This window comes from Odontomachus brunneus, unplaced genomic scaffold (assembly GCF_010583005.1).
Source record: "Odontomachus brunneus isolate Ranch 3 - 2012 unplaced genomic scaffold, Obru_v1 Obru_scaffold_006, whole genome shotgun sequence".
Lineage (NCBI taxonomy): Eukaryota > Metazoa > Arthropoda > Insecta > Hymenoptera > Formicidae > Odontomachus > Odontomachus brunneus.
In genome coordinates, this window is record NW_022639456.1 from 263,221 (window position 1) to 285,836 (window position 22,616).

The 22,616-nt window shown below is 44.6% G+C and overlaps 1 protein-coding gene across 1 annotated transcript; it reads left to right on the forward strand.

Annotated features, from left to right (window-relative positions):
• Positions 1-731: 731 nt before the first annotated feature.
• LOC116853769 (protein PTHB1-like) lies at positions 732-22,200 on the forward strand. Its single transcript, XM_032834965.1, has 22 exons — positions 732-934; positions 1,200-1,363; positions 1,522-1,860; positions 2,784-2,899; positions 3,569-3,736; positions 5,154-5,404; positions 5,621-5,829; positions 5,948-6,222; positions 6,335-6,529; positions 7,783-7,795; positions 7,830-8,167; positions 8,406-8,494; positions 12,017-12,281; positions 12,628-12,878; positions 13,223-13,353; positions 16,049-16,226; positions 16,439-16,681; positions 17,164-17,403; positions 18,547-18,830; positions 19,453-19,623; positions 21,230-21,367; positions 21,851-22,200. The coding sequence occupies exons 1-22, from the start codon at positions 775-777 to the stop codon at positions 22,085-22,087; spliced, it is 4,455 nt and encodes a 1,484-aa protein (XP_032690856.1). The 5' UTR covers positions 732-774; the 3' UTR covers positions 22,088-22,200.
• Positions 22,201-22,616: the final 416 nt, after the last annotated feature.

Below are 22,616 nucleotides of genomic sequence, written 5' to 3' on the forward strand. Positions count from 1 at the left end.
TTATGATTTTACGATTGTACGTTGTACGTATGTAGCACAGATGATTAAGGATAAGGCAATATTTGTCGTGACATTATGGAGATCCAACGCTTCTTGGCCTTTGCGTTTACGATGTGAATGATACAAAAATTACTTGTATAGTACATATTAGAAAAACGTCACCGGCGCAAACATTTGCAAATAAGATAAAGCACATAATCTCCCGATGCGAAAGATCCTATTCATACGTGGAATTTGTCTGCAAGTGTAAACGACGGAGTACGCAAATATTTCACAGCTGCGGTCTTTCGCACGCGAAAGGAACCCAATTTGTTTCAAGTCCTCGAGATCCCTCGCATCATTATTACCGTCCGAAACTGCGGCGTATTCGGGAAAGTATCGCGGTACCGAGAGGAATAACCATGAGAACACGAAAAGCTGACGTGGAATTCTAGAAAAAAAAAAAAAAAAACAACTGGGTGGTGTGTTCGTTCGCAAAGACGATGAGGCGAACGAACAGTCTGTCGACAAGGCGACGTCGTCACAACGCAACGTTCTTCGCGAGCTTTGGATTATTTATGCGCGACGATAACGCTCATTTGGCTCGATTGGCCGTTATTGCATCCTTGCGCCGCTCTGCAAACTCGCGAACGCCTCTATTAAGGGCGGAACCCGGTAATGCATCATACTGTGCAAAGAGAGGAATGATAGTACGTGCACGTATAATCGATACTATCGACAATCCCGGTGTAGAGACTCCGCCTCAGTCGCTCGACGGATACAAAAGCGCTCAGAATGCTCCTTCTCGTGCTGTGCATCCTCGCGATGCCGTGCGAAAATCACTCGACCCGGTCTTCGTGCCGTGTCGACGATGTTATACTTGAATTTATCGTTAACGCAACACCTGTCCTGTTCCCGCCTTCGAGGATATCCCTGTACCTGTGTATCGATTACGGCAAGATTTTTCAAACCCGTGATTTATGCCAACCTAGCAAAATTGCAAACTATAAAGGCGACATTTCTTTAAAAATCGTACATCAAAATACAGACAAATTATATCGTCGGGAAATATCGCTCTTTATAGAGTAGTTTAATCAATTGTGGGAATTATTTATACTATTTTGAGTTGTGATCTTTGGTTGTGACACCATGTATTATTAATAGCATAACATTTGTATAGAAGAAAGAAAGGTTCAACTTTGTTCGTTTCTTTTCCTCAGATGACACGATCGAATTATCGAGGAAGATGTCGAACAATCGCCTGACTCACGGCATTCACAACTCCTTCGAGAAATTCGACCGGAGGATTCACAACAATCTGGAACATCGGAACCTGTATGCTCTGGACCTGCACTGTGACTACGCCATCAAGATGTTGCAACAGGTATCGAGTGTTTTCACACGCTATTCATTGTTATACGTGATGTCATAAATCCACTTGGTCACGACTATTTAAACGATATGTAAGGAGAGTCGTTCTCCTTTCCCTCGACGCTAATTAATCCAATCGCTAATTGCGTTTGTGTCATCGTGACGCCGCAGGCGCATTCGGAAAGGATGTTCGTTGCCCCGGCCAAGTGGATGCTTCTACAAGATCGAAGGATTGACGACACTAATCTAACTTCCACGTACGGTATTTTGGTATCGGACGTCTTCGAGGATTTGGCCGTCTATCCTGACAGCGATGTGGTCCTCGCTCAAAGGCTCAACGATAATTTTATCGAGCTGACGTCCGTGTATCGACCGAGTTCTCAGCGAGGCGTGATATTAGAAAATCGTGGCAATTGGTCGCTCGAAAATGGACTACAGATGAGGACCCACGACGTAGCCTCGGCACGCAGACGGAATCTTGGACAGACGGAGCTAAAATCTAGTATTGTGGTATCTCAGACATGCATTCGTTCGCGATGAATCATAACGCGTTCTTTCCATAAACAAAACATTTTGAGACATATCGGTTGATATTATTGTTCTAATATTGTCATTATTTCATCGTAGTAAAATATGTAAAGTGAAACAGCTAACAAATAAATCTACCCAAAAGTTACATTCCGATTTCTTTCTAATTTGGTATAAATGTAGAAATACAAAAAACATTTAGGTCATATTTTTTCATTTTTGCCCACTTTGAATTTCACGAGCACTTTATAGCTTTTTAATATTCTCACTCCTATCGTCAATAAGTACAACAAAAATTCATAAGAAATAAAATTAAATACAAGATATAGGCGTTTTTGCTGATTATGAATATAAAGTCAAATGTGTAAACTTATTTATATAAATAATAAAATATTTAAACAAAACATGTAAAAAATTGAAAAAAATTATTTATACAAATAATTTTTCGGTTTGGCCGAGATTCAAATCATTTTTGACTAATTTAGTACAGATTTGAAATATTTCGGTTGGAATTTTGGCTAAAGAAATTTAGAATGGTTTGTCTCAGTTACGCCGCTTTTGTTAAAATTATTTCACTATATCTTGTATTCAATTACTTCCTATGCATTTTTGTTGTACTTGTTGATGATAGGAGTGAAAACATTAAAAAGCTATAAACTGCACGTAAAACTCAAAATGAGCCAAAATGAAAAAATATGACTTAAATATTTTTTGTATTTTTACATTTTTGCCAAATTAGAGAGAAATCGGAGTGTACTTTTTGGATAGATTTATATGTAAGCCGGATAGTTCCGAACGTTGCGAATGACACACGCAATCGTGAACAAAACAACAATGATAATACGAACAAATGAAATCTGGATTTTGCGCAGGTGAAAAGACGTAGGATTTTTTGTCACTTGCAGCTTACGAATCCGGACACAATAAATCATCTAACCGATTACGAAAACAAGCACATAGATTCCATCACAAGGATTAATTATATTTGGATACTTCACTTGGCTAATCGGATGAACGCAACGTGAGTAATCAACAAGAGATCGTGGCGATTGCGTCGATCCTGTCAATCGCGTTGCGAATCTCTCAATCGTGAACGCGAGCGAATATTCAAAGCGACGTAATAAATCTGTAACTCAATCTCAAGGTTAATTAATGAGGTCATGAGCGATCGGAGCAATTATAGTGCACGAATATCGAAAACGATCGTAAATCGCGCTCGATTGACCAACGGTAGAATTAGGATTATGGAGTCGAGTCGATCGTCTAATTAAATAGAAGCATGCGCCGCACATTCGTTGACGAAAATTACGCAGTCAATTGCTTACGATTCAACAGTGTCGAGCTCTCGATTACGAAGAGAAGCGTAACTTTTCAAATATTTCCTCGTTCAACGCATATAAAAATATTGTTGCATTAAAAAAAAATAAAAAAAGAGAGGAAAAGAGAAATAATGTTACTTGCAACTCGCGAACACTAGAGATCCTTGTTAATTTCTTCAGAAACAAATTTTTCAGAATCGGCAAGAAGCGATTTTATTTGAAAATTATATAGGTATGGCACCCAATATAAATATAGTACACAATTGTATTGCAAGATTTCTTTTCCTCTTACTCTGTCAAAATTATATGTATGTCGAAAGTCGTGGAAAATAGACACGCTGAAATTATGTTCTTTTATTTTTACGCGACAGGATGAGCTTCAACATCACAAATACCTGGGGATATCTAGACGAGAACGGATCTTGGAGCGGGATGATGGGAATGCTGCAACGACGCGAGATCGACATCGGCACTAGCATGTACTTTCTGACGAGTCGCCTAAACGTGGCGGAATATATCCAATTGTACACACGTACCGGGTAAAATTGCGTCTTCGAATTTGCGAATACAAATACGATAAGACACGTGTTAAACTAGCCGTTGTTAGGTTGAATTAAGGCGGTATGCTGGTCGTACAAAGTGCAATGCTACACGATATCACGTGCAAAGTATGTGAGATTTCTTATCGATGTGTCTTGATGATACAGACTTTGTAGCGCCCTCTTGTCGTTATAACGGCACACCCTCCGTCTAATAAAGAACAGACTTATTTATATCTTTTAAGACGGCGAATTGACAATCGCAGAGGTGTAGATAGTTGGAAAACAAAGAATTATGGAAATAAGAAAATTTACACGCGACATCTATTATCCTGGTCCTTACTCTTAAACGTGTTGTTGGAATTACCATTCTTTCACGTTCCTCAACGATAATCACACGGCTGTTACATAACTTCCTCCCCGGAAATTTTCAAAATAACATAACATAATTTTCGTAGGCAGATCATACACACACACACACACACACACACACACACACACACACACACACACACACACACACATGTATCGCAAATAAATATGAATATCATTTTTATGAGTGAAAATATCGGATTACCGTCCCCCTATCCTTCCTCTCTTCTCCTTCATATGCTATTTCTCGCTCGTTCCCATTAATACATAAATAACTTTATTTTTTAATACTCTTCAACTTTTCGTTGCACATTGTAACAAATGCGCAATCGCACAGATGAAATTCTTCGAAATGGACTTATTAAAAAAACAAATGTAACTATTCAATTGTTGTATATAATCGGTAACTATATTAGTTTTCACGAGTTATCAAGCAAAGGTAGCAAAGGTAGCAAAAATAGAAGGGGAATTTGTACCGACTCAACTCTCAAAGAATAAGCGCGGAAAAGAAGGAACGAGCGCCAAACTTCAAGTACGTTTGCGTTGCCAATAAACGATCAATGATCTATGAAGCAGAGCTGCATGTCGATAAAACAGAAACATTGTACTAGCTCCACGTAGAAAACGGTGCAACTATAAAGCGTAACTGCGTATGCAAACAGATCCAAAGTTACTGCAAAGACGACGGGAATTGTTGATTTGCGCCACAGTGTGTCGCTCGTAATAAAAATAAATCTAAGAGATTAATTATCTTTTTTCATAATTAACAACACGCGAGGCTAACACGTAATTCCAAGTTTGTCATGGAAATTTTTCTGACCTCTGGCATCGTCGACACTTGCAGCAACGCTGATTAGCATACCGCCTTCAAATCAAACTGCAACACCGCGATAAATATCGCACACTGTAATTTTGCAGTTTGCATAAAACATTCGAGTGTAGGATACGATTTACCACTATCTAATAATACCGTGTCGCGTCGTATCACTGTTTCTCATTATTACCGATCAACATCTGACTCGATATGTAAAAAAATCTTGCGCAGCACTTGCTTCGTATTCCGACGACCCTTGCTGTCGACCGTGAAAAATATATTCGCCTTGCCCTTCGAGCGAAACGTCTGGATAGCGATCGCAGTGTTCATACTGTTGGTCGTTTGCTTGCTGTATCTATCTACGATATGGGAATATAATCGAGATTCTTCAAGAAAATCGGCGAGCTACTACGGCCAATACAATTCCAAGCCGACAATCGACGATAGTCTTCTCGTTATTCTAGGCGCATTCGCGCAACAAGGTACGCCAGTTAATCGGCAGAGATCGTATTTGATGAATGTAATTTCATTGAACCTAATTCGGAGAACGATACACGACGAAATGTCAAATAAAAATTTCAACTTAAATCAAGCCGAGATTCTTGTACTCATACAAAGTACAATTTCACACAGTTTCGTAATATAAAGTATCTTTACTGTCACAGCGATAAGCTCAAAGGATATCTGTACGTTTATAGGATACTCGTACGAGCCGTATCGAGTCGTAACTCGAGTCACCATTCTCATGCTACTGTTAGCTTCTCTCAGTCTTTACGCGGCTTATACGGCGAATATCGTGGGTCTCCTGCAATCCACCACAGATTCCATCAAGACTCCCAAGGATCTCTTACATAGCCCATTAAGTCTGGGCGTGCAAGACACCGTGTACAATCGACATTACTTCAAGGTCGGTTGCAGATCAGAACCGCGGGAATTAATTGTTTTTTTTTCCGTTTTCACACTCATGCTGATGCGTCGGAATAATCGCAAGAAGTACATATAATTATTTTTCTGTCGGAACATAGTCCTTTCAAGATCCCGTGAGGAAGGCGATTATGCAGAAGAAAATCGAGCCGAAGGGCCGCAAGCACGAATGGATGAATTTGGAAGAGGGAGTGCGTCGCATCAGGACCGAACCTTTTGCGTTTCACGGTGTAAGAGGCCCGATATATCATTTAATGCAAGAGACGTATCGCGAGGAGGAGAAGTGCGGCATTACCGAGATCGATTATCTCAACTTGATAATGCCGCTTCTTGTGATACAAAAACAATCCCCTTATTTGGAGATAATAAAAAACGGGTGAGTTTACGCCTCGACGCGTTGGTTACATCTCAAGTTTGTCTGCGAGTTGCGCGTCGCGAATCAAGAATGTCGGGGTAATTGATGGTGCGTGTATCGACTGTTTCCTCAGGGCTTTGAAGCTGCGAGAATACGGGCTCAAGCAACGCGACGAGTATCGTCTATACACGGAAAAGCCCAAGTGCTCGAGCAAGACCAGCTTCATCACCATCGGTTTCACGGAATGCTACTTCGCGCTAGTCGCGATGGGTTACGGATTGCTTCTCAGCATAATCGTGTTTGCACTCGAGCTGTTGTGGCATAGGAAGTAAGATTTAAAAGAATGAGAGAATTATCTTTGCCCGCGCTATCATTCCACGATCCCTCTTATTTGCAGGCAAAGATACGGTGCAGGCAAGGATACGGTGAAAGAAACGATCCCTACGGAGGAGAAAACGGATCCACCTATCGTATATCGTATTACTGAATAGGCTGCCACGCGAGTGTACAAAGTGATTCAGAAAATGTCAGATTTCCTGAATTTACTGCCACACGATAACCAAAGGAAACGAAAGAATCACGAGTTTGCCACTCACGGATTCGCAATTTCGGCGAAAGTCAATAGTCAATATTAGTTCAGTGAATACAATATAGTGTGATTAGTATAGAGGAAGAGGGAAAATATATGCACAAAAATCTATTTATTCGCAGGAAAGTCGATATCCTTTCCAAAGTGAGCAATGAAAATTGTGATATCTTATGTGATATGATTAATAAAAATTACACATGTAATCTCGTTTCAAATAAAAATCATTGTATGATTTAATTAGTTATTTCTCATTCCTCTCAATATCTGAAATTAATCGCGCGTTATGCATTATCCTGTTAAAGTTTCTTTATTTAGTAACTTTACGATTGTAATTCCTAATACTTTCGTTCCAAATAATTCTTGATTATTTTCCGTACCGAACAGCGTGTAGGAATCTGTTATTCCGGCCGTTGTGAAATCAGTGTATTGCCATCTGCTGACGAAGTTGTGAAAACATTTGCCGCGAGGCTGTCAAAGTAGCTCAAGCAAGTAAGCGCAAATTTAGTGTTCATTCCGATATTAAATTAGAAAGAAAAAGAAAATTGTCGCGCATTGTGCAACAGAAGTTGAAATGTCAATGATACGGCATATATTAATGTATAAAAAAATAGATCTATTTCTAGTCAGGGAAACAAAAGGATAAAACTCATAAAATCGATGCTTTGAGCAATCTTCTTCTCCAAAGTCTTTTGTAGTGATATATGACTAAAAGAGACGATAAGCTTACAGAACAGAAACTAAAATCACGCGTTTTCGAGGCTTTGACCTTTTGATATATATCGCAGCGCGATAATACAACACGCAATATATAGAGACGCGCAGCAGTCGAACAAACTTTTCTCGACGCCTCTTTGATGCGATAATGCGGCGGCGGTACGACGAGCGCGCCACGATTTCGTTATGCATTATTAGTTAAGAAATTGTAATTCGCGGTAGCTCTACCACCGCTGTCTTCCAACGGACGGCTGTGTTGTGACGGCGCGGCGTCATAGCAACCTGTTCATTGTCTGAGCGAACCGCCGCCGACGATACCGTCGAGTCCGTTGAACGTCGATGCGGACGAATACGCGAGCCATCAATTTGTGAGAATCCCGTGTGCGAAATGTCGCTATTTAAGACGAAAGAGTGGTGGCGTACCAGAGCGGGAGTGAACGAGTCCTTCGACAGACGTAGCTTGCTGATCGCGCCGTTGTTCGGCCCTGACAAAAAGGACGTCATCGTGATCGGCAGCCACAGCGGCTACCTGAGAATATATTGCCCGTCGTCGCAATGGCTGGACGAGAGCAAGGAGCCGAGCGGCTACAAATCTTCGGACCTCATCATCGAGACACGGATCAGCGAGTGTCTCGTTGATATGAAGACAGGAAAATTCGTCTCGTAAGCGAGACTGCGTATTTCGTTGAAGCTTCTCGACGCATTGCTCTCAAGCATCGAGAACCAATCAAAGTGAAGAAATTTGGACAAGTCGCGAAATTAGTCCGTGAAATTAGGCCGCGAAATTTTTTCCGTCTAAGTATAACCCGATATCTTCGCCTCCGCGACTAAATATCGTACCATGCAACACCTGTTCGTTGTATTTTCATTGGCACACACAGATTGCACCGATCTGTTTCAGAGGCTCGCAGGACACTCGACTCGCGATACTGACACCCGCCAAGCTTGTCGTTTACAGTATCATTTTGAGCCAAGGATCCGTCGATCACGGTTTGTACCACACGCTGTCAAACGTTACAAAATTAATTAAAATATAAACTACGTCCTTGAACAACACTTTCGTCCTTTTCTTTCGATCGATTTCACGAATTTCACCATTTTTGCGAGTCCTGTCAATAATAGAAACGTACGCATTTCAAGCGGGAATATCGTGTCGCACGAAAACACGCAAATGACACTCGACGAAAAACAGAAAACACGACGACGAAATTGAAATATTTCATAAAATCTCAGCGGTTCTTCTGTTCTTTTAATTGGACTACAATGCGCGCCGCATGTTGTCGGGATATTAATTTTAGTGTCATCACACAGTGGCATTAATCGCGTGGCGCGCGAGAGAGAGAGAAAGAATCCTCGAGACGCTCGACGAATAAAACAAGATCGAGCGGTCGTGAGAACTGCGCGCAAAGCCGGTTGGAATTTTCGCGGTGCCTCCGCTTCATCGAGAATAATCCGCTAATTAGGATTTCAAGCCGCTAATTGGATTTTTGGAACCTTGGCTTGACGAACACAAGACACGAATAGACATTACGTATATTACTCTGTTACGTATATACTTTGCGTTTCTAAACTCCCTCGTATTTTTATTGCCATTATCATCGTCATCAATGTAACTATAATCGTTTATCTATCATCTGCTGTTATTACCATTATTATAACTGCTGCTACCACTACCATCACGATCATTATTTTTCTCTCGTCCCGTCGATGCCAGTATAATTACAATTACCGATCATCAGTTTAATACAACTTGTTTGAAAGAGGAACCGGATCGCTCCGTTCTCGCCCAAGACTGCGATCCCGTGAACCCACCTTCCACGCCGATCCTGGTCGCGTAAATAAAACGAGCTGTGCCGTTAACGAGATTTTCGCGGCGTGAGATAGAGACTCGCTGCTGTCTAGTCTGCTCTGCTCTCTACACACACACACACACACACACACACATACACATTCTCTCTCTCTCTCCCTCTTCCTTCGGTGATAAACTTATCACGACAGAATGATTTTCGCGGGATATCGTCCGACGGTGGCCCGATACGATTTCGCACGAGACACAGAAGCATATTCGCTCTTGTTTGCGCGAATTTACCTGAAGCGCTGTGCCTACGGGTAACAGAAACTGGAATTAAAATTGCGGACGGTCGTTCAACAGCAAACGTGGGAGATATTTGCGTGGCGATATTCGCGTCTGTTTATTTCGATCAGGCTCACTCGCGTTGATATCGCGTATCAAAGTGCAGCGCAACGCGTCGCGCTGTCTCGCTCCATCGCAATCGCGGTCGATCAAAAGCTCGAAACACGACGTTGGTGTGATCTCTCTGTCCCGACGCTACCATCGCAATCGTGGTGATTTACGTAAACGCCGCGGCGGACCTTTTTTTCCAATTTTCCACGATTGCGCTCGCGACAACGTTTTCCTCGTCTTGACATTCCCATGTCGTCTCGGGCATCACCGAGTGATGCGAAAGATCAACGAGGAATCTAACCCTAGAACGCCACGTGAGAAACGCGATTACCGATTAAGTACTAACGATTTACGTGGCTCCACGCATAATGCGAGAAGATTACGTAACCGCCGCGTGGAAACAAATAGATCGGCGTGCTGCGACCATTAGAAGCTTACATAAACCTCGCCTATAAAACGTGTTACATGAAAATATCTAATTGTACGTTACACGTATGTGTCTAATGTCTAACGTATCTCTCGAGTCTAATACGAGCGAGAACGCGATACTCGCTTTTGTATGCTCTTCGAATGCGCCTTGGGAGCGCGGCGGGAAAGGCTGCTCGGGAAGATTAAGTTTCTGCTGTGAAACGATAGGGGCTAATTTTCAATCGACGAGTGCCACAATTTCCGTCGTGTTTTAAATGACCTGGTCGATTGTTTTTCTGTATTACACACACAGGCCGTTCCATCGCGCGCCACGATCCGGGATAGAGGGTCGCCTCGAGCTAGTATCTCCTTAAATCTGGCCGATATTTTAGGCACGGAGCAGCAGCAGCAGCAGTAGCAACAACAACAACCGAGCGCGTTACGTAACGAATCGTCAATGCCGTTTTATCTACGCTTCGAGCGCGACTCTGCGAGCGGAGATGTGAAGATGCGAACGCGATTAACCGCTTTGCGAACAGCCCTGCGACTGACTGCGGCCAAAGTCGATATCGTGAACAGCTGCCACCGATTTCCACATCTTGCATTTTTCAGAGATTCTCTCTCTCTCTCTCTCTCTCTCTCTCTCTCTCTCTCTTTCTCGTTCACAATACTCGAGTAATCATGCAATATTAGTTCAATAAAAATTACAATTAGGAGTTGCAAAATTTTGTCCTATGCTTTCGATGCCTTTACTTCTCTTCTCGTATTTTCTTTCCATAGGAATCGCAAACGCGACTTTACCACCCCGTTTTCACCTTTTTTCCTCATAGACCGTCATAACGCCGCGTTGTAGTGTACGTAGCCCGCAAAACACTGATCCGCTCTCGTCCGGACACGATGAATTGCGGCCTGACCTATATACGGACAGGAATCGCGATTGTTCGCCGTCTCGCCGCTTTTCTAACGCCGCCCGAGCGTCGCACATCAATCTCGCATATTTATTTCTTCAATTAACCGCAACGTATACGCATGCACGGACGCTATATAATCGGCCTGATTTAATGTCCAAGTAATCGCCTGTCCGATAAACGTGGAGCAAAGTCTCGATAACGCAATTCCGTTTCAGCAATCGAGGAAATCCGAGAGATGTGCCTGGCCGAGCGAAAAACCAATGTTCCAATCGATTGAACAAAACCACAATAACGCAGAGAAGAGTATACGAAATGTCGAATTAAAGTGTACAATTTTTCGTATTTTTTTCTTCAAGACAGATGTTTGTTAAGGAAAATTATTAAAAAATCGTGCGAATTGATCGAAATATTCATAAACGATACTGACGGTGCAATGCTACACTTGTGGTACATCGTGTACTTGGCTTTTTTGCGTCGCGACTTGCAAAACTTCTCACTCCCACTACTAAATGCACCGTTTGCATAACAATTTGCCGAGGATTTTTGACGGAAGTGGCGACAAGCAACGCTATCGCGCCGTTTCGCGCGCTCGAACAGTCGACGCGAAATTCCGTTTCGATAAATGGCATCAGAAGCGCTTTATCGCCTAAGCCTACAAGGCCACGATTACAAGTGCTAAATATTCTCCAAAAAAAGAAAGTACGATTATTTTTTCATTCCCTCTAACGGATTAAATCGCGAAGAGTAGGGTACTCGGACGATTCCGCAGTAGACCTTTTGTAGACCTTCTCGAGTTTACTTCCAACAATTGCACAATTCCGTTTCGGCTGCCAAATTCAAAGAGAGAAATGAAAGCAAAAAAAAAAAAAATAAAAAAGCCAGCATTTTTTCGTACGTCGCGTTGCGACGAGAGAAACGGGCCGAGCAAGGCTGTTCCGAGCTGAGCTGAGTTCAAGATTGATCACACACAAAATGACACACCGATACTCGAATGTCACATCCTTGCAGGGGACCGCTGCGACTTGGAAGTCGCATACGAGCATCCGCTGTCGCGATTTCCGACATCTTTGACGACAGGCCCGTTTGGCGGCGTGCGGGGTCGGGACTTTCTCTGCGTCCAGTGCCTCGATGGCGCACTCTTCTTCTACGAGCAGGAGACCCCCGCCTTCAGCCTGGTTCTCGGGAATCGACTGCTGCCAGAGCCGATAGTCTACGTTTCGCGGAACGACGTCTTCGTGACGCCGAGCTCCTCGTGGGTCCTTGGGTGCTACAGGCAGGTTTTCTATCGAGTCCCGCTTCCGAGTAACTCTCGTCAATGAACACCTGCCGGTGTAACAGATAACGCGGCCGCGATGTATCGGGTTGCGGCCTCGTCTCTCGAGTTTGCGAGTCGGCAGGACGAACGGAGAGAGACAGTTCGTTCTTTCTGAATGCGCGACAGTAGTATTAAGAGGAGAGCGAAATTACTCACCATTCAGATATCTGAAGGTCAGTCGGGCAGGGGGAGGGTGGTGGACAGAAAAGAAGGGTGTGCATCGTATTCTTACGAGTCGAAAAGGAGCACAGTGATGCTCGGTTAGCGAAGTAATATCGTCACACAAACGTGTATTTCTTCACAGATACAAAAGCATGGCGGAATTCGGCAGCAACAAGGATCGCGCAGAGGGTCCGAAGCATCTGGAGCCGGACTGGAGTTACAATATCGGGGAGGCTGTTCTTGACATCGACGCCGTCACACTGAGCAGCTTCGAGGTCGGGATCGTCGTGCTCGGCGAAAAGAATCTCTACTGTCTCAAGGACAATTGCGTCTCCCTCAAGTACGCGAAAAGGCTTGAGTACAAGGCCCTCTGCTTTCAAGCTTATGTGATAGGTATTATTGATGATAGTATTCAAAATTCGAGGAAAAGAGAAGGAGAGGGGGAGATAAAACGATTGTGAAATCACCTCGTTACCGATATTATTACCGTTATCTTCTTCACTACCCTTCCCTGCCCTTCCCTGCCCTTTCTCTCTCTCTCTCTCTCTCTCTCTCTCTCTCTCTCTCTCTCTCTCTCTCTCTCTCTCCTCGCACACGCGCGACGAGAAAAAATAAAAGTGAGGCGAACCGGCAGAGAATCTCGCTCGTAGACGATCGAGCCGGCGCACGATGCGACACGCCTAATTACTTTTAACTGGTAGGAAATAAGCGTGCTAATTGAGCGGCGATGCTTATAGAACCGGATGGCAAGCTGATGGTGCTCGTAATCGCTGACACAAACACCCTGATGATTTACGAGGGTACGACTCTCAAGTGGTCGGCTCAGCTACCTCTCGCTCCGGTCGCCGTAACTCGAGCGCATTTTCAGGTAACCGATTGCATAATTTCGCAGCGTGTATTCACGAGCCGACGCATTTCACGATGTCACTTTGCGGAAAGTCGTTGCAACGCGTCATCAGAGAATGAATGAGAAAAATATGATTAAAGTTTCACGCGTCGTGCACGCGCGTCTTTTCCGACCACAGTTCATTCCTCCGATATGAAAATCAAACATATAAAAGGCTAGTATAGTGTTTCGTTATCGAGCTTTTTGCGGCGGACGCAAAACCGGCATACCTCTTAAAAAATATCGGCCACGAAGTTAAAGTCCATAGTTTACATTGATAACCCGAGCTAAATCACGCTTCCCGAATTACTCTATAAACTTGCCCCTCACAAGGGCACCCGATGACTATATAGGTGGCGATCTAACGATAGTCGAGATGTATCTCTGCCGAGGAAACCATTAATCTTTAGCTGAGCATTGATGCGACGGGGAAAGTAGGGCCGAGAAAAAAAGAAGGTCGGTCAGAGAATAACGATAGCGGCGAGGAAAAAGAAGAAAAATACGAAAGAAATTCTTCTAGAAGAGAGGCGAGAGAAGGACTGAGCGGAGGATGGGGAGGAAGAGAAAAAGACCTCGGTAGAGTCTATCTATATTTACGATAGTCTGCAATCAGAGCCGATGACATTTGACAAAGAAACGAGCGGGGCCTCCGTCGTATCGGTGTTCCTCTTCCGTGTCGGCTCTATCGACACCACCAGCCGCTGCTTCCCCGACAACAAAACGTCAGGCTCGGATCTATTGCGAGTTTTGCGAACAGAAGCCACCCCGATGTAGCCGCCAAACTTTAAATTTCGTCGAACTCGAATCAAAATTTTAGTCCTGATTTGTGTATTGGACCTGAATTTTTTAAAATCTGTATATTCTGAAGAATATGCGTAATACACATGAAAACTGAAATCTTACTCAGTACTCTGGCGATGGCACAAAAGTTTGTAGACAAAGAACCTTCTTCTCGGCAAAGCCAGTAGATTAAATAGAATTAAAAGAGGTTAGTATAAACTTCAAAATATTAAAATAAACATTAAATAAAATATTGTGGTCGAAAGTAGGATCAAAATTCGTCTCGAGAAGGGCAAAATCCCTTCTGACTTTGATCGCGAGGTATCGATGTAATATAAACATAACGATACCAATGATTAAAGTGGCGTAGCTTACTTTCGATCTAAAGTATTGAGAACTATTAACAATGCTCCTAGGCTCTTAGGTATCTAACGAAACATTACACCACTGATCTGAACGTCAAAACAATTGAACGTCTAAAAAATTAAATGTTCAAGTATTAAATATTGAACGCATTTGAGGAGACACCCAAATCTCTTGGCAGTGAACTTATTGGATAACAGCTCTCGAATCCAACGTCTGAAATGCCAAATACTACTGGGTCTGATATATGACAATTAGAGAATTTTAATTAGCTAATTTTGTTAGAGAATCAATGCGTGTGTTTCCCCAACTCCCGCTATAACTAGATAAACACAATATTCGATTATTGTTCTGGAGTAGATTCTGAGTGAAATTGGAAAGAAACGAAGTAAGAAGGCTCAATAAAGATCCTTCGGTCGTGAAATCAGGGTGTCGTCCTTAGCGCAACGCGACGTAAAGTAATAATTGGACGAATCGTTTAAGAGTGGGACGCCGAGTCATCTCCATGGATCGTACGGTCGTTTGGGTACATTGAAAATCGCGAGACAGCGGGATGAGATAGAGGGGAATCGAAGAAGAAGGGAAAAAAGAAGAGAAAAGGGAAAGATAAAGACGAAGGTGAGAGGAACACACGCGACGATGACGATCGTTCCGAGGAGTGCTCAAGGCTCGAGCATCGGCATCGCCAATGAAAGGCGTACGATCCCGACCTACCGGGAAAGGAAAAAACCGCAAGAGTGCAGGGAAGGACGAGGAGCCGGCAATTATCACCCTGGTTTTATCTTATCGCCCTGCCACAGCGCGCGCGGCTAGCAAGGTTGCCATTGTTGTCTTTCCGGAGGACACAGAACGCGAACGCGCAAACTGCTGGCTAATTAGCTTAATACCGAGAACTCCGCTCCGTTAATCAGCGAGCTATCGCTGCGGCAGCGCGAAACTCGTTATTCCCTGTAATATACACGCCACGGTGGTAAGCGGGGGGAAAGCTTAGAGAAACCGCCTAAATCGGGCCGGACGCTAGACTGTAAAAATAGCAACTGACACGATTATTTTTTATCTTATCCCGAGGGTACTGAGCAGGAGTAGAAAGATACGTGAGAAACAGCGTTCTCCGATACAAACGCGAGTTCAAGATATATCCGTGAAAATGGACGCGGCAAATTTTCAGCCGGGCGTTAAAAAAAGAAATGTTTTTTTTAGCTGCAAGGTAAAAGTACCAATATGCCTGAACACTAATAACAATGACTATCTAACTCTGAACTTTCTTGTTGTTTTGATCTTTAAATAAACGGTCATATTTTGTCTCTTCTCCTTTTCTCATTTACTGTTGAATCGTTCTTGCAAGCGTGTCGTTAATTCAGTCCTCGTGGATCGCTCTTGCATATCCGCGCGAGATGATAACTATGATATACAGGCTATTTTTCTAGTCTCTCACACGATTCTTTTCTTCTCTCGAATGATTCTGGGTTTGATTTTTCCTTTTGGCGCGACTGTTTTATCTAGCGTTTATTTATAACTTTGATCACTTTTTCAGCACTTAAACGGCGTGATAGTCGTACTGTCCGAGGAGGGCCAACTGGAAGCCTGCTACTTGGGCTCCGAGCCGTCGTTATTTATCGCGCCTCCTCTTCATCGACGCGGTTACGATTACGTGGCCGCTGAAGATGAGCTCATGGAGCTCCGCAAGTTGGCGAAGAGAAGCAAGGCTTCCGGTATGAATAAATAAACCGCGAATTAATACGCAGCACCCGTAGCAGTCATTAGCGTGATACACATACACACATGTATGTGGAACGATCTATAATTAAACTCCTCTCCCGAGAAAAACCGCGCACGGCACCGCAAACCACTGCACCAACTTTCATTAACGATAAATAAAATTTGTACTCGAACGTTAATCATCTTGTAATCGGAATTACGCAAGGCAATCAGCTGAGCGACATCAACTTGGACGCCGAGCTGATCGTGTCCGTGACAGTATCGCCGGACTTGGAGCCATATCCGAAACAAAACGACGCTAAGGACGAGTCGACGGAGGGTCGTAACTTCGTGTGCAGGATCGGCATAGAATTATCGTCGTATACGACACTTCGCGACGTTCAAGTGTGCATCGAAGTCTCGAGACCGTTCGTCGTCGAGAAGGATTGCTACATTATTCCCAATCTTTGTAAGCAAACGTAATCGATTATTATTAAAATCGTCGCCCATCTGAATCGTGCTAATCGGAGATATCGCTTCTCTTTCCAAAACGATAAAGGGCGAAATTATCATGCGATAACTGATGAGATATCTAGCCTTTTCTGACGATACAATTGGTTGATTAAGGCCTGTATTAACAGTAGTCACCTGTTGTCAACTTGTCTCATTCGAGATCTCGAATTCGAGATCTCGAATTTTTATTAGATCCAAGCTATTCAATTCAATTATAATATATATGTGACATTTGTAGCTGTGGTCGCGCAATTCAATTGAAAAACTCTCATCTAACTCCGAATTGAAATCTGAATATTTGGGATTTGAGAAAAATTTCAAACAATAACTATCAATACGGGCTTAAGTGTTGCTACACTTAATCGGCCGACTGTATTTAACAGACTGTAGAAAACAGTTGCGGTCGATGCGCGTTCAATTAACCGCGCGAATGCAAAGGTAACCGGCAAATGCTGCACACGACGATCCACGCGAACGCGGACCTGCCGTCGATGTCGTCGGACGTGAGAATCACGGCGAGCTACGAGACGGATCGTGGGAGCCTGCGCGTACTTCAGAAAACGGCCCAACTGCCCCTGAAGATGATGCTGAGGGCCTGCCCACCCGAGAACACGTCCACCTTCACGGCAACCATCAAGTGCAGCGAGCCCCTCGTCTCTTTTAGCCAGCTGTTTCCCGGTAAATCCATCGGCACCGTCGTTTATAATACCCCACCTCCTCCCTCTGCCCCCCGCGCGATCAGGGCTGCAACGCGCGATAAAGATATCGAATCTTTCTTCGACGAGTCGTTTTCTCTCCGCGCCAGTCGCGGTAAAATCTCGATACAAGCAGAGGCCACTTTTAGCTCTAAGCTCGTTTCACTTTGGTATATAAAAAGTAATAGATTGTGACACATACACACGCGCGCGTATAATCATCGTATTGAAATAAAAAAGAGAACTTGTTTTATTCGTAAAGTACGATTGCGATCGCGCGGTTCGTGAAAAGTATCGATGGATTGTCACGCTCGACCGGATACAAGTTCAACAGATAGCCTGAAAACGAAATTCGATTGACGAAATTCGAGTTGCCGTAGAAATGTCGCGAAGGATTGATTCTTGTCCTCGCTATGCGACTTTGCGATCCCGCCCTGTGAACCCACCGTCCGCCGTCGTAAAGGATTCCCTAAAAAGTCTTTTTTACTCTGGCCGCTTCATATTCCGCCCGCTGTTCCCCGTAGGAAATTACGGCCCAGGAAATTGTGGATAGAATTAGGATGTCTCGTTTGCGAACGGCGATATTAAGGAATCCAGTCGCTCTCTCTCTCTCTCTCTCTCTCTCTCTCTTTCTCTCTCGTTCGGGATTTAAACGCGGCCCTCTCCCGGCCCACCTAATACGATAATCAGACACCGGGGCCCCGGGACTCACCCGGACCTCTCCAATCACGAAGGCCTTTTCCTTCCTTTTATCGGCCTTTCGACTTTAAGCCTCGCACACACCTGGTGGATTCGTAATTTAGAGCCGGTAAAACTCTCGTTAAGTGAATCCCTCTTCCCTCCCGCGAGCCCCGACCGCCCGAGGATCCAAAAATATCAATCATAAAAATATCAACGCGCCTTTCGAATTCTACGTTAAACGCGAGAGACGTCCTACAAGTTGCGTACAACCTCGCCGTTTCTTTTCTTGACAGAAATTAATTTCTTTCGAAATACAGTGAATATATGCTTTCCGTAATTTTTAATATGCAACGTCAAGTACCGCGGGACTTTGCGGAAATTTGAAATCTTTTTTTCTTCGGGATTTGCGAAAAATTGTTTATGTACAATCGTTGTTTCTTGACAGAGCTTACAGGGGAGATACAACGGCAAAATTGGAACGTGCTCGGCTTGCAACACGTGCAAACCGGCAGCGTGGTGACAATCGTTTCCGGCGCTACTAGCAATCGGTACCGAGTGCAGTCGAACGACGGGCTCGCGATGGCCTTGGTGGTTCAGCAGCTGCTGAATAGGCTCAAAGACAAGGCCACAGGGAACTTTACGACCACTATCGCGCATAATCACGTACAGTTGGTTCAATCGCAAATGGAGGCGCACTTTCGCAGTCGCCAGGAAGCCGACAGAATCGCGGTAATCGTCTCATCGTATCTCATGTCTCGAAAAAAATAATAATAGCCAAGAGTTTCGAAAATTTTCTCTCTCAAGAGCAAACACTCACGCGATAGACCTAAGACTCCCGTGTCCTCACCACGGTGATCTTGATTAATGACGTCAGAAGTAAGGAAACTTTCTTCATGATTTTATCGCGTTAATTTCACGATTGTTTCTTAGAGTAGAAGGTAAGTTCTCGGAATATTTTACAACTGCGCTCGACCGATCACAAGCATATTATGGACACAACCGTTAACTTGGACGTATTCCGCGAGAACTTTACGTTTTCTCGTGTCTGACGTCATCAATCAAGAGTCTCGCGACAATCAAGAGATTAGAAGCCTTAGGATCAGTTGTTCTCACAACCACAACTACGACGTCGTTATCGTCGTCGCCATCGATTAACGCATCGCTACCACAATTAATTTAGAAATATCTCTCCACAATTGTGCAAAACAGACTTGGTTCGTTCATACGGTTGTGGGTATACAACCGGGAAAATGTTGTCGTACACATGTGTAACGCTGGTAGCAAACGTGTTAATTACCCGCGGACTTCATCTCTCCACCTTAACGTGCATTTTTTTTGTTCGGGAGCACAGAGCGAGATCGGGTTGCTGTCGACCCAGTTGAGAAACATCGAGAGGAAGTTGCTGCGCGCCGTGAGGGAGAGGAACACCCGGTCTTTGGCCGCGACCGGCCTCCCGTTCCTCTTGGAGTCGACCTATCGCGCGATCTTCGCGCTTCTGGACGATCTCGCGATCGCACGAGCGGTAATTGACCGACATCCCGTCGCCCTGGCCAGTTTCACATCACCGCACGGCAAACTTGCTCGCATCGAGATCGATCTTAGCCCTTAACCATCAAAACCCAAACGACCAAAACGGCGAAGAACGGCGAAGCACGCGATCCCAAAGCATTGTCGCAAAGAGATGTTGAGAAGACTCGAAGCGATACTTGCATTTTTACCAATGGCGCGATATCGGAAGCGAAAACGACGCGTACTATCCTCTCAATTGAAATCATCTTTCCCAATCTCAATCTCCTCAGGTGGGAACTTTTGCTAACACGATGGGCCAAACGATCAAACATTCTTACAATTTTGCGATTCTTTCGCGGGACAAAGATCGCGCGAACGCCCCGCGCTTGGAATTTCTCTGTCTCCGATAATGCCCCGCGAAGTCGCATACGGCAATTGCCCGTTACAGTTGCCCTCGCCGATGCTGGCAGCGGCGAGAGAGCGAGCGAGAGGCCGTAATCTCGACCGTACAACACGCGAGAGGCACTCTCGCGATCGCGGCCGATACGGTACGCCACGCTTTATCGCACGCCGATCTGGAAGCGGAGATGGCAATCGCGGCTGTTTCGCGAAACGTATCAACGTTGCATGCGATCGTTACCCGATCCGCCCTCGTCGTCGCGCTCGAGTGGCTTATTATTTGCGAGATTTATGGCGCACCAGGGAAGGGAATTCGATGCGAGTGCCGATTCGCGATACATGAGCCGCACAGATAGATAATGAGGGGAAAGACAACGGATCGTTGGCAACGCCGTCCTCGCGGCCCGGCATCGCGCATGAACAAAAGAAGAGATTGGCAAAGGGGAAGCAATCAATCGAAATTTTGCAAAATTGCGCCATCGAAGTATCAACTGTATTGAAGTGACAATTGCATCGAGACAAATCCCGCGGAACAAAAGCACGTTTGCCGTTTTGGTGATCGTTAGGGATACAGATGTTACCGCTGCAAATCACATTTCTCATTATTTTAACAAACATACATTGCCGGAGATCTGGCTCTCGTTTAATTCAGGCTCGGTGCCTCTGTGTGTGTGTGTGTGTGTGTGTGTGTGTGTGTGTGTGTGTGTGTGTTACAAAAGTGCTGCTTAGGACGAAAATAACAAATCATTTATTGCCACTGCATTTGCTGTCACACATATCGTTCGATGCAGATATTCGATGTTAAATTAGCAAAACTTTTTCTCTCAGAGAGTGCGGCGTACCGAAGAAAGTAGGTGCGTGCGGGAGCGATCGGGAAATTGTATGTCAAAGTGAATGGGAGTGAGTCAGCGAGCGGGTTTTTCTAGTTTTCGTATAGTTTCGTTCGCGAACCTCTCTCAGAGAGATTACTCACACGAGTGATTCAGCCAGCTATCGATGAAATCGGTATATCGGTATATATAATCGCAATGGCGCAAGGTCGGCGGTAAAAGAAGCAAACGTAAAATACGGTTAATAGACGCGACTTGTCCGCGCTATCCGGACTCGATGGTCCACGGAATGATACCGGTCGTTTGATCGACATGTCCCCAGAAACCGGCGCCGCGGTCCGTCGCGGTGACGTAACACTGCCGTGTGTGATAATTGGGCGGCTGTTGCAGGAACGCGAACGCACCGGCCACGGCCTGCAGTGCGCCGTGAGGTTACTGCTCCTGCTGCTGCGCCTCAATGTAAACGACGATAAGTACGCGATGCTCGAAGCGGCGATCGGATTCGAGCCGCAGCTGCGCGACGAGCTCGTAAGTACCATCGCGAAACGACGCGATGCTACGCACACAGTCTCTCTCTCTCTCCGCTCGGGACAGACAATTCGATTATCCGCGCGTACCGAGAAGAAAAAGACTGCTACAATGTCAGTGATAATAACCTTACCGCTACCACCATCCTCTTGTTAGAACAGCCAAAGACAATTATAATTTTAGTCAAGTCAACCATCTTTTTCTTTCAATTAGCGAGAACTTGTTCCATACTTCTTGTATTCGACAGAACATCTTTTTTGAGGAAAATTTCACTGAAAATCCACGCGTAACGTCGACTTTCCGTCAAACTTTCCTCGGAAAGAACGTTTCAAAATGCAATTATTCGCTCTTTCTTCGTGTTTTCCTACGTTTCATTTATCTACTATCAACGCGTCTATCACGAATCTATCGATTTCTGATCATCTCGCGGACTGATTGTTATTACGATCGACCTAGGTCGACTGATCGATTTCCCTTTTCTAGGACTGGGAGGAAATCGCCGATGCCGGCCTGTGCACCTTGCTTCGGTCTACGTCACGAAAATCCGGCCACCTGGAAGCGACAAAACCCACGGCATTGAGCAAAATGACGTCTGTCAAGGAATTTGCGAAGCTGAAGAAACGTCTGGTGCACGCAGTCGAACGTCTCGACAGCTGTCGGGAAGTCACCGATCTAGCTGAGAACGAACAACTGGAAGCTGGTGAACGTGCCACCTCTTAAACATCTCATCTCATCCAATTTCTATTTCTTGCGAATTCACAAATGTGTCTCTCAGACTCATTAAATAAAATCGGACTTTCTCGAAGAGAAAGAAGAGCGATTCACCAAACCGATTTTCTTGTCTTGCAATCTTTCTGAAATCCAACAACTCAATTGAAATGACTCTATCGTTCTCGACAAGATCCTCGGGATTTATCTGCGCAGATCGATCGGGCGTACCTTACCTCGACTTATTCGCTATTGCGTATGTACCGATACGACTACGCAGGTGCAACACACGCAACGCGTGTGTCGGACAGACGCACGCGCGCGTTTACGTAAGTGCATCTATATAGACCCGGCGCTGCGATCATTTTATTCCACGGCCTGCGGCATATCGAAATAGGCAAAGTCGACGACGGAACGTGTGGTTTGAGTGATTCACGCTGGCGCCACGATTCCGCTTTTTCGAGGCTAATTAATGGGAAGAATGTACGGGGACGAGAGGTATGTGTTTAAGTCTCGCGGGACCAATAACAGTACACGCTTT

Bases quoted from the DNA above. Each gene is read 5' to 3' on its own strand.
- LOC116853769 (XM_032834965.1), top strand. From the start codon at position 775: ATGCTCCTTCTCGTGCTGTGCATCCTCGCGATGCCGTGCGAAAATCAC. The intron at 12,879-13,222 runs GTATTATTGATG...CGATGCTTATAG, and splicing joins CTTTCAAGCTTATGTGATAG to AACCGGATGGCAAGCTGATG. The intron at 16,682-17,163 runs GTAAGCAAACGT...GCGAATGCAAAG, and splicing joins CTACATTATTCCCAATCTTT to GTAACCGGCAAATGCTGCAC.